Source organism: Cyprinodon variegatus, unplaced genomic scaffold (genome assembly GCF_000732505.1).
Source record: "Cyprinodon variegatus isolate N-32 unplaced genomic scaffold, C_variegatus-1.0 Scaffold467, whole genome shotgun sequence".
Lineage (NCBI taxonomy): Eukaryota > Metazoa > Chordata > Actinopteri > Cyprinodontiformes > Cyprinodontidae > Cyprinodon > Cyprinodon variegatus.
Window position 1 is genome coordinate 417,116 of NW_015150920.1, and position 9,558 is coordinate 426,673.

At 41.8% G+C, this 9,558-nt stretch overlaps 1 protein-coding gene across 1 annotated transcript in view; it reads right to left on the minus strand.

The window, feature by feature from the left end:
* Positions 1 to 9,558, minus strand: part of LOC107094155 (long-chain-fatty-acid--CoA ligase 1-like) — a 27,782-nt gene that overhangs the window by 5,234 nt on the left and 12,990 nt on the right. Inside the window, exons 3-14 of the mRNA XM_015389596.1 lie at positions 7,853 to 8,069; positions 5,097 to 5,211; positions 3,118 to 3,182; positions 2,936 to 3,037; positions 2,765 to 2,864; positions 2,509 to 2,684; positions 1,980 to 2,012; positions 1,853 to 1,904; positions 1,703 to 1,776; positions 1,542 to 1,619; positions 1,334 to 1,468; positions 1,126 to 1,260 (exon numbers count right to left, since the gene is read on the minus strand). Coding sequence (XP_015245082.1) covers positions 1,126 to 1,260; positions 1,334 to 1,468; positions 1,542 to 1,619; positions 1,703 to 1,776; positions 1,853 to 1,904; positions 1,980 to 2,012; positions 2,509 to 2,684; positions 2,765 to 2,864; positions 2,936 to 3,037; positions 3,118 to 3,182; positions 5,097 to 5,211; positions 7,853 to 8,047 — 1,260 coding nt within the window. The 5' untranslated portion in view covers positions 8,048 to 8,069. The remainder of the gene's footprint in view (positions 1 to 1,125; positions 1,261 to 1,333; positions 1,469 to 1,541; positions 1,620 to 1,702; positions 1,777 to 1,852; positions 1,905 to 1,979; positions 2,013 to 2,508; positions 2,685 to 2,764; positions 2,865 to 2,935; positions 3,038 to 3,117; positions 3,183 to 5,096; positions 5,212 to 7,852; positions 8,070 to 9,558) is intronic.

Here is a 9,558-nt window from a genome sequence, read left to right on the forward strand (position 1 = left end):
ATAGAATAGAATAGAATAGAATAGAATAGAATAGAATAGAATAGAATAGAATAGAATAGAATAGAATAGAATAGAATAGAAAATCCCTTTCTTGTTCTTGGGGAAATTCTGGTGTTACAGCAGGTCACACAAATGTGGACCTTAGAAAAATGTATAAGAATAACATAATAGTGAAGAGATAAAAGATAAACAATAAAAAAACTTTACTATAAAAACTGTGCACCTGGAGAATAAATAACCAATATACAGAGGTGGACATTTTTACAGTAATTAATATTTGAAAATAGCAGCAACATCAGAGGTGTGCAAAATGACAGCAGCAGGTTAATTTAACTGACTAAGATAGAAACTGTGGAAAAATAGCATGAATGTAACAATTATTAAGGTTGGTGTGAACAGTGGTGGTTATACAACCTTCCAGCTGCTGGGAGGAAGGATGTGTGATAACATTTATGGTGTTATATCTAGTTAATCTTATTCTAAAACCATAAACCCTCCTTTCATTTGCTGATCATCATGTTTAGCAGCTTACGTTCAGAGAATTTCAATCTTTTTGAAAATGATTTTTATATCAGTTTTTTGTAAAGGAGCGTAAAGCAGCACCAGCAGTTATCCAAACCACTGCAGACGCATGTTGAGAGCTTAATCACGATGAGTCAGACTCTCTGCTGGAGCCTATAGGCTGGTTTGTGCTCAGAAACCAGGTCGTCTGCGTGTGTGTCGCCTGCATTGTGGCGTGGAATAACATAGGAGGATTTTGACAAGTAAAAAATTCAGAAATTTGATTGACAGATGACAGATTGGCCGAATTTAGGTGTTCTAAGAGTATTTTTACTCTTAAAATAAGAAAATTAGATAATATGCACTTAAAATAAGACAATTAAATTGTGTTTTCTTATTTTAAATCTAAATTGTCTTGTTCCATTGGCAAAATGTCTCTTTAATTTCCTCAAACAAATTCATTTATTTTAAGAAAAAGTGACTTATCTAGATTTGGATTGTTTCCAGTGAAAATCAAAAATATCTGCGTCATTCCTGCAACATGCTAACTGTTGCGTACTGCTGCAGGAGTATAACCAGCCCTTAAAGCTTCCAGTAGAAACCGGCAGGCTCTGTTCTGCGTACCTGAACCTTCCTGAAGATGAGCTGATCCCAGATGCTGTCTGTCCGTACGATGCCTCTCATGAGCTCCGCATGCTTCCTCCTGTAGGCCAGCTCCAGCAGCCAGCGCTTCACAGAGGTGTTGGCCTGCCCAAAGATCTGCACACAGACACATCTAGAAATCCTGGCAAACAAACAGAAGCGGCTGAAAAAGTCCCCGTCGCTCCCTCACCTTATCATGCATCCGGTTGAGGAGTCTGGGTACGACGGGGAACACCGTAGGCCTCAGCGCTATCAGATCGTCTGACAGACGGCGAATGTCTCCCTGGAAAAATCCGATTCTGGCTCCTTGCACGAACATGATCCCCTAAGGGACAGAAGGACATGAAGAGGACGAAGCTGCGGGTTTGAAGGCATGAGGGGAACAGCAGTAGACGTACCTGGACCACTCTTTCAAACATGTGAGCCAAAGGGAGGTAGGAGATATGGACGTCGCTGGGACTCAGCGGACAGCTGACCTGCAGCGAGGAGAGGCAGAGAGCATGATGGGAGGAGGTGGAGACGTTTGGGAACCGCTTCAAACTGAACTCTGGTTTCTCACCTGGGTCAGTTTGATGAAGGAGGAGCAGTTGGACACGATGTTCCCATGCGTCAGCATGGCTCCTTTGGGGCTCCCTGAAAACGAACAGGCAGGACGGGAGGTTAGGTGACGAAGGGAAGCTTTATCAGAGCAGCGAGGGGAGAGCGTTACCTGTGGTTCCACTGGTGAAGCAGACCACCGCCATGTCATCAGGCTGGGGGGGCTGATGGAGACCAGAGATTAATTCCACCAACATTTTCTCTTTCTAACAGTTCTGAACATGATGGGATTTACTTACAACTGGAATGTGATGGTTGGCCTCTCCGAGGGCCTGAGGAACAGAACGGGAAATAAAAGCTTCAGTTGGGGAAACATGAGGAAACACGACGACTGAAGCTGCTGCGAACGTTAGAAACCACTAGAAACGAAACAGACCAGGAGAGGATGAGCGAACAAATGCCACCATCCACCATGGTCAGTCTAAAGGAGCAGGACATCCCAAGGAGTTCATAGAGGCATACACTCTGGGTCTCTGAGCAAGACCCTTAACCCCTGATTGCTCCCCAGGCGCCGCACAATGCCAGCCCACTGCTCCCCAAAGGAGATGGGTTAAATGGAGAGAGTTCATGTCTCCATTGTGAGAACAATTAAGTTCAATTTTATAAAAATCAATATTTATACTGATAAATAAAATCAGCAGTGAAGTAATTCTCTGTAGTTTTAGGGAGTCTTCAGTCTGTCACATTTTGGGGTCACAGGCTGAATCTTTTGGAAGCTCTGATCTAGATCCAGATTCAATAGTTCAGGCTCTAAATGTGCTTCCTCACCTCCATCTCCTGCAGACTCAGGATCTGGACCCCCGCCTGCTGGCCTCTGTCCACCAGGCTGGCGCTGGGGGTCTCCATCAGAACGATGGTCTTCAGGGAGTGCTCCATGTCTTTGATGCAGTCCAACACCAGATTAGCTTTGTCCTCAACGTCACACACCACCGTGGAGAGGGAGGCTGCAGGGAAACAGCAGCATTCCTCATTTATTAGGCTGCATTCAGGGAAAAGACTGAAAGGATGGGTGGGGGGGCGGTACCTTTTTCTATGATGTAGGAGATGGCCTCTGTTCCCAGTGTGTCGTATAGAGGGACGGACACCAGAGAGTAGGTGTAGCAGGCCAGCTCACTGATGGTCCACTGCAAACACAGACAAGTATCAAGTCACCAGAACAGGAAAAAACTGAGAAAAAATGTTTCAAAGTTTGTACCTCTGCTCTGTTCTGGGAGAAAATACCAATGTTGGGGTCGGTGGTCTTTGAGTGTCCTTTGTGAAGAAATGCTGAACCCAGATTTTCTGCTCGCTTCATCACCTAAAGCAGACAGAACCGGTTAGTCCAGCAGAACCATCTGAGGGCAACTTTACGACCATCAGAGGAAATAAAACAGGCACCTCTTTGTAGGACATCCACTCATACGGCTGCTTCGGCTTCCTGAAGCCCAAACAGGGGCCGTTATCTGGGAGAGGAGACAGTAGTGAGGGGGGGAGGGGACACAAGAGGGAACCTCCATCCATTTATCCATCATACATTCACCTCCCTGGAGGCACAAACTCCCGTTTATATTCAGACACAGTAAAACTAAAATAATACACAGAAACACGGAGCGCAGATGAATGACAGAATCTGCTAATTTCCCCTAAAATAAGATAATTAGATGTAATGCACCTGAAAAAAGATGCATTTGTTATTATTTCAGACATAAATCATCTTATTGGAAAACTGTTTCGGTAACGGCGCAGTCACACCATAGCGATTTAGCCAGCATATGCCTGACATCCCTGAATCTCCTAAAACGCTGGCATACGCTGAACTTTCTATGTATTTTTCAATTTTGGGCGTATAGATAAGAGTGATAATAGTGAGTCCAGAACGTATGTCCAGCGACAGCATAACGCACAGCAGCATAATGCCAATGAAATGTCACAAATCAGAGTCCTGAGGGGGGCAGCGATGTGCCTGGAGGCATCCGGCCAGCATAAAAAGCACAAGAAGAAAATTTCTCTAAACTTCGCAGGTGTTGTAGCTGCCGTTTACCGCCCACCAAAACAACAAAAGAAACAAAAAAACAGAGAAAGAAAAAGAAACAAACAAACAAAGAAACAAGAAAAAACATAAAGAATGAAAGAAATAATGAAAGAAACATAGAAACAAGGAAAGAAACAAACAATGAAAGAAACAAGAAATATAGAAAGAAACAATGAAAGAAAGGAAAAAAAAACAAAGAAATAATGACAGAAAACAAAGAAGTACAGAAAGAAACAAAGAAACAATGAAAGAAAGAAACAATGAAAGAAGGGGAAAAAAACAAAGAAACTGACAGAAAACAAATATAGAAAGAAACAAAGAGACAATGAAAGAAAGAAACAAAGAAACAATGAAAGAAAGAAACAAAGAAACAATATAAGAAAGGAAAAAAAAGAAATAATGACAGAAAACAAAGAAATACAGAAAGAAACAATGAAAGAAACAAGAAAGACAGAAGGTTTGCAGTCGCAGCAGAATCAGCATCATGTCTTCTAGGAAGTTTGTTGTTCATGGGCGTGAACGCAGGGAGGATCCATGACACTCACCCTAGGATGGGGATGATACAGGTTGGATAAGCTGGATGCCAGGACTAATGAGTAACTTAAAATTAACGTGTCGGTGAACAGATAACTTACCTGTAACTTATGGCCCACGTATGAGCATACTCTGGCATACGTCTGGAAATGTTCTTGACATACTTGCCATATGTCGACATGTTTCAGCGTGCTCATACCTAATGTATGCCAGCGTTTTTGCCAAATTTCCGCACGTTAGCAGAGGCTTGCTAAATCATCAAGGTGTGACGTCTTAATTTTCTCAACTCAAGGAAAATAAACGTATTTTTAAGGAATCACATGCTTAAATTTCAATTTTTGCCGTTAACTTCAGGCAGCGCTACGGCCCCACCAGCAGACGGAGAGGGGAACATTGGAAGATGGGTGGAGCGTCCCGCTGAACAAGGCTGGATAAGAGCCACATCTTACTGATAGTTTACATATTTAGGGGAAATGTGAATATCGCCTCCCAACATGGACGAGTCATAGTTTTGACTTTTAGTATATAATACAAATATAATATATTATAAAAATCGTAGTCAGAATTCTGAGATTTAAGGTCATAATTCCAACTTTCAAAAGCATAATTAGGATTTCAAATCCCATAAATGACAAAATCTCATTATTATGACATATGATGTGCTTTTTCTTTTACTTTATAGAGGCAGAAATGGGCTTCCGTACTTTGCCTCCTCTACGCTCCACAGTAATCCTGCTGGAACCTTGAAGTCTAAACTCAAAAGGCTTAAAGATGACCGTACTCCATCTTACTCGTTACACTTGAGACTTACTGGAGACTCGCGCTCCTCTGAGGACGGACTCATACATAGTTCTGGCATCTTCATACAGGTGAGTCAGGAAACCGTCTCCTTCGTGAAGCACAGAGCGATGCACAAAGTCACTGCCCTGAAACACAGCAGAAGTTAATCAGAGATGGGTTTATTCCAGCAGATGCTTTCCACTCAAGTCTTTCCTGGACGTGATGCAGCTTTTGGTAAAGTTAAATCTTCTGTAATCGTTTAAGTTTAGTGGAGGTTTCTTCCTGTTAAAAGGGAGTTTTTCCTCTCCACTGTCGCTACATGCTTAGTGTGAGGGATTGCAGAAGAGTCAATGAGTCGATGCAATCAGCTGGTTTTCCTTAGATAGAAAACTTTAAATCAATTTCACTGTATGATCTGGTTGAACTATAAAGTGCCTTGAGATGACATGTGTTGTGAATTGGCGCTATAGAAATAAACTCACCCACCTTGAGCTGCTTTAGTGTTAAAGTTATTGATGAAGGGTTGAGCTTTTGTCTTTAGCTTTGCTCAGGTAGTCACAGAAGGATCCTTAACTTCTTCACACCTCGGTGGAGGTTTATCCATGGATGGGTGAGAATGTTTTCAGCGATTCAGTCTGTTCAGGTTAATGATCAATCTTCCTCACAGCAACAGATGAATCAGAGCCAGGGGTCAAATTTATCCCACTGGGTAAAATGATCGGACTGCAGAGGATTCAGTCCCGCTCCATCATCGCAACACTCTCCTCCATTCATCGATAAACCAGTAATATGGAGAAAGATGAAATGATCTCTGACCAGTCACCGAGACGGTCAGTGACTGGTCTGTTAAATCCAGAATAGATTTAACAGATTCTGTTAATTCTGTTAAATCCAGAATAGAATTTAAAATCCTCCTTCTCACATATAAAGCCTTAAATGGCCAAGCTCCATCTGATATCAGAGATCTGATTGTTCCTTATGTTCCTAACAGAGCACTTCGCTCTCAATCTGCAGGTTTACTAGTGGTTCCTAGAATTTCTAAAAGTAGAATGGGAGGCAGATCTTTTAGTTATCAGGCTCCTCTCCTGTGGAACCAACTACCAGTTTTAGGCTTAAACAAAAAAACTTCATATTTGATAAAGCTTACAGTGGCTCAGGTTATGCTTAGCAATCTCTATAGTTAAGCTGCTATAGGCTTAGACTGCTGAAGGACATGAAGGACATTTCTCTGAAATTAAATACCAGTATTCTCCTTTAGAAGATGATAAATTAACCCAGTCCTGCCTTGGCCCAGGTAAAACTATCTGTGGAGACTGTTGCTGCCATTTTCTGTCCTGTTTATAACATACAGATACATCGAAAGTATATATACATGTCTCATGATGAAATTAGGTCTCTTTCATCGCTTATTTCAGATAGAGCAACTCTGATACTAATTCATTAAACATAGAGTGAAATATTTCAACAGAATGTCAACCCCTCGCTAAAGGGAGGGTGGAAGAAATTAACTGCATAATTGACCCTGTTACACAGCAAAACAAACAGTTTAGATTAATATAACTCATAGATGCCCAAACCTTTCAGCTTCTTAATCATTAAATGGTTGTAGAACAGACTCACGGCCCAAAACTATTGGTGTGAATACAAATACATCTTCAACATCTGGTTTAATCACAATCACAGCATTAACAACCTTTTCATTTGGGTTTGCTTTTTCGAAGTGATGGTTTTATATCCGTAAACTCATCAATAAGCTTCACCATGATCATGTTTAGTTAAGGTTCTTGGAGGATCTTAGGACTCCATACTTATTGTAAGATGATATAACTGAACTTTAAAGGTGGTAGTTTCCTTTAAAGTTGTAGGGAAGCGGCCGTTCCAGCCGTTGCATTTCTGAATTCTGCATTTCTGAAGTCGAGTGGTGCACGACTTTACACGAGTGAATAAAGTGAATGTGATTGGTCGATTATCAAGAGGGCGGGATTGTTTTGGCAAAAGGTTCGCAAGCAGTTTGGTTGTGGCCGGTTTCTCTAAAGTGTCTTGCTAACTAGTTAGCAACTTAGTGCTAGTAGGTTCCCAATGGGAAATGAGTGAGTGTGTGTGTGTGTTGGCGGGAGTACTTTGGGAGGCATGGAAACCTTCTGGTAAGAAAGCAGGGAAAGTTTGGGCCCCTGATCTGGTGAGCTGTGGCAAAGGGGAGTTTTCCTTTCCACTGTTACCACAAGCTTTCATTCTTTGAGGGATTATTTTTGTCTGTTTTTTATAACCAGGATTAAATCCTGTTAATTTGAAAATTAAAATGCATAATTATTTCTGTGCATGTATCTGTTGGTCTTTTTAAGAACTAATCGCTTGATATAAACAAACAGGATTTAATTTTGTATCTTTATTTGTTGTTTTAGCTCTTATTAGCCTTTCCTGGAACTGTCTTAACATCACAACTGACATGTATTCATCTTTCTAATTTATCTAACAACTTTGAGGCAAAGGATTTGTTTCAGCCCAGACATCCTATCAGCTGCATCATCGTTGGATGGTTTCTGCCATAAACAGCGATACGGAACAATGGAGCTGGATTCAACACAGAAACTGCTCATTGTTTCCTGCTTCTCTGAAAGCTGAAGGTCAAAGGTGCAGCAGCTCCTCTAAGTTTCACCTGAAAGTCGCGTCTCTTTCTGTAGTTTATATTCAGAACATATTAAAGGTTTACTTATTTGGACATGGAAAAAGCAAGTGTTAATTTTAAACACAACAGTGTTAATTATTTACACTTGGACTTGAACTCACCGGAACCTCGACGGACTGCATCTCCAGGTCACAGAGAGGTGGGGGGGCTTTGGGTCGCGTAGCCAGGTAGTAGGTGGTGGCGGCGGCCACCGCTCCCACGCTGACCAGCATCGGCGTGGAGACAGCGCTGATGTACTGGCTGACACCTTCCAGATCTAAGAGCTTCATCTTCTGCAGGAAGTCCTGGCTCAGCATGCTGGACAGAGTGAGTTTGGGCCTGGAGACGAGAAGGAGAAGCTGAGGCAGGGGGAGGAGGAACCTAATGAGCAGAGTGGGCCGCCGTGGACGGAGACAACTGGACGCTGCAACATCTTCTACCAGTAGATTATCTGTTCCCTGTCGCACCGTTCAGAGGTGAAACACAAACAGGAAGAAAAAGTTTTTCCATTCCTCCTACTCCACACTGAAAATAATAATAACATAAATAAATGCATTTCCTCTAGAACTGAGCCAGAGCATGTGAGCACAGCGGAAGAAATATGGTGGAGCGTTTTTTAATTCAAAGGCCGGAACGAGGATTTGGCTACGCTCCAGTTCGCTCCAACTTTATTTAAGTTCATGTTTGACTTCAAATCTAGGCCAATGCCTACACGGTCCTGGCTAAAGAAACTCCCTCCCAAGCTGGATCATTGGCGGAAAGTCGATGAGGAGATCCACTACATGGAAAAACTGACTTTTACGCATAGGAAGACATTTTTACAATAAACGCTGGTCTAAATGGCTGACATACAAGAATAAGGAAGCATAATGAAGTTTAATATCTGGTATTATTTCACCTTTTCTTTTTTTTATTTATCTATGTTTCAGTGCCCATGCTTTTGTGTGTGTTGTATGTTTCATTGTAATAAAAACATTAAATAAAGAGTGTAAAAAAAAAACTAGACTGATGCCTATGCTGTAGTCTGTGCCTATAATCTGTTATAATCCATGTTTCAACTTTACCACGGAATCGCTGAGACAAGGATTGCATATTGTGTGATAAAAAGTGGGATAAAATATCATAAAAACATGCAATAACTATATTTAACAGTATAGAGTGGGTTTACATAAATAGGTCATTGTAGTAAGAGCCTGTTTTTGAATATGGATCGCATACATGCATTATACGCTATTACTCCATTGGCAATGGGATGGGAAGTAACCTTTTTTAATGTAGTATAGTAAAATAAATTAATAATTAAATACGAAACGCGAGGCAAAATGAATGGAGCGAGGCGTTATGTTCACAGCTTGGAAACAGTTAAATAAGACAATACACATGTATTGGTCACATCATTAAATCAAACGCCATGTGTCCCAGGGCCCGGCAGAATTACATGAAAGAAAAATGTCAGAAAATGACCTCCTGAAAATACGAGCGAGCGTGGAGCGATTTCACCGGCGAGGCAGGAAAATTAAGGTGAGCACGGAGCGGATTTTGAGGGTAGTGTCCTGGAGGTACTTTGAGCGGCGGAGCGAACATCCTCCTGAGCAGGTAAGTACAGATAATTTATGTTTAAAATAAAGGCGAAGACCTTTAACCCCTGATAGCTCCCCGGGCACCGCAGAGTGGCAGCCCACTGCTCTCCAAGGGGAGGAGTTAAATACAGAGAGATTCATTTCTATCTGAATGATCATTCATGCGCATGCGCAGGTCGAGTATTAATGACAACAAAGTCAGCTGTGACCTGCCGGGGACCCACGTGACTCTATATAGTCACGTGGCA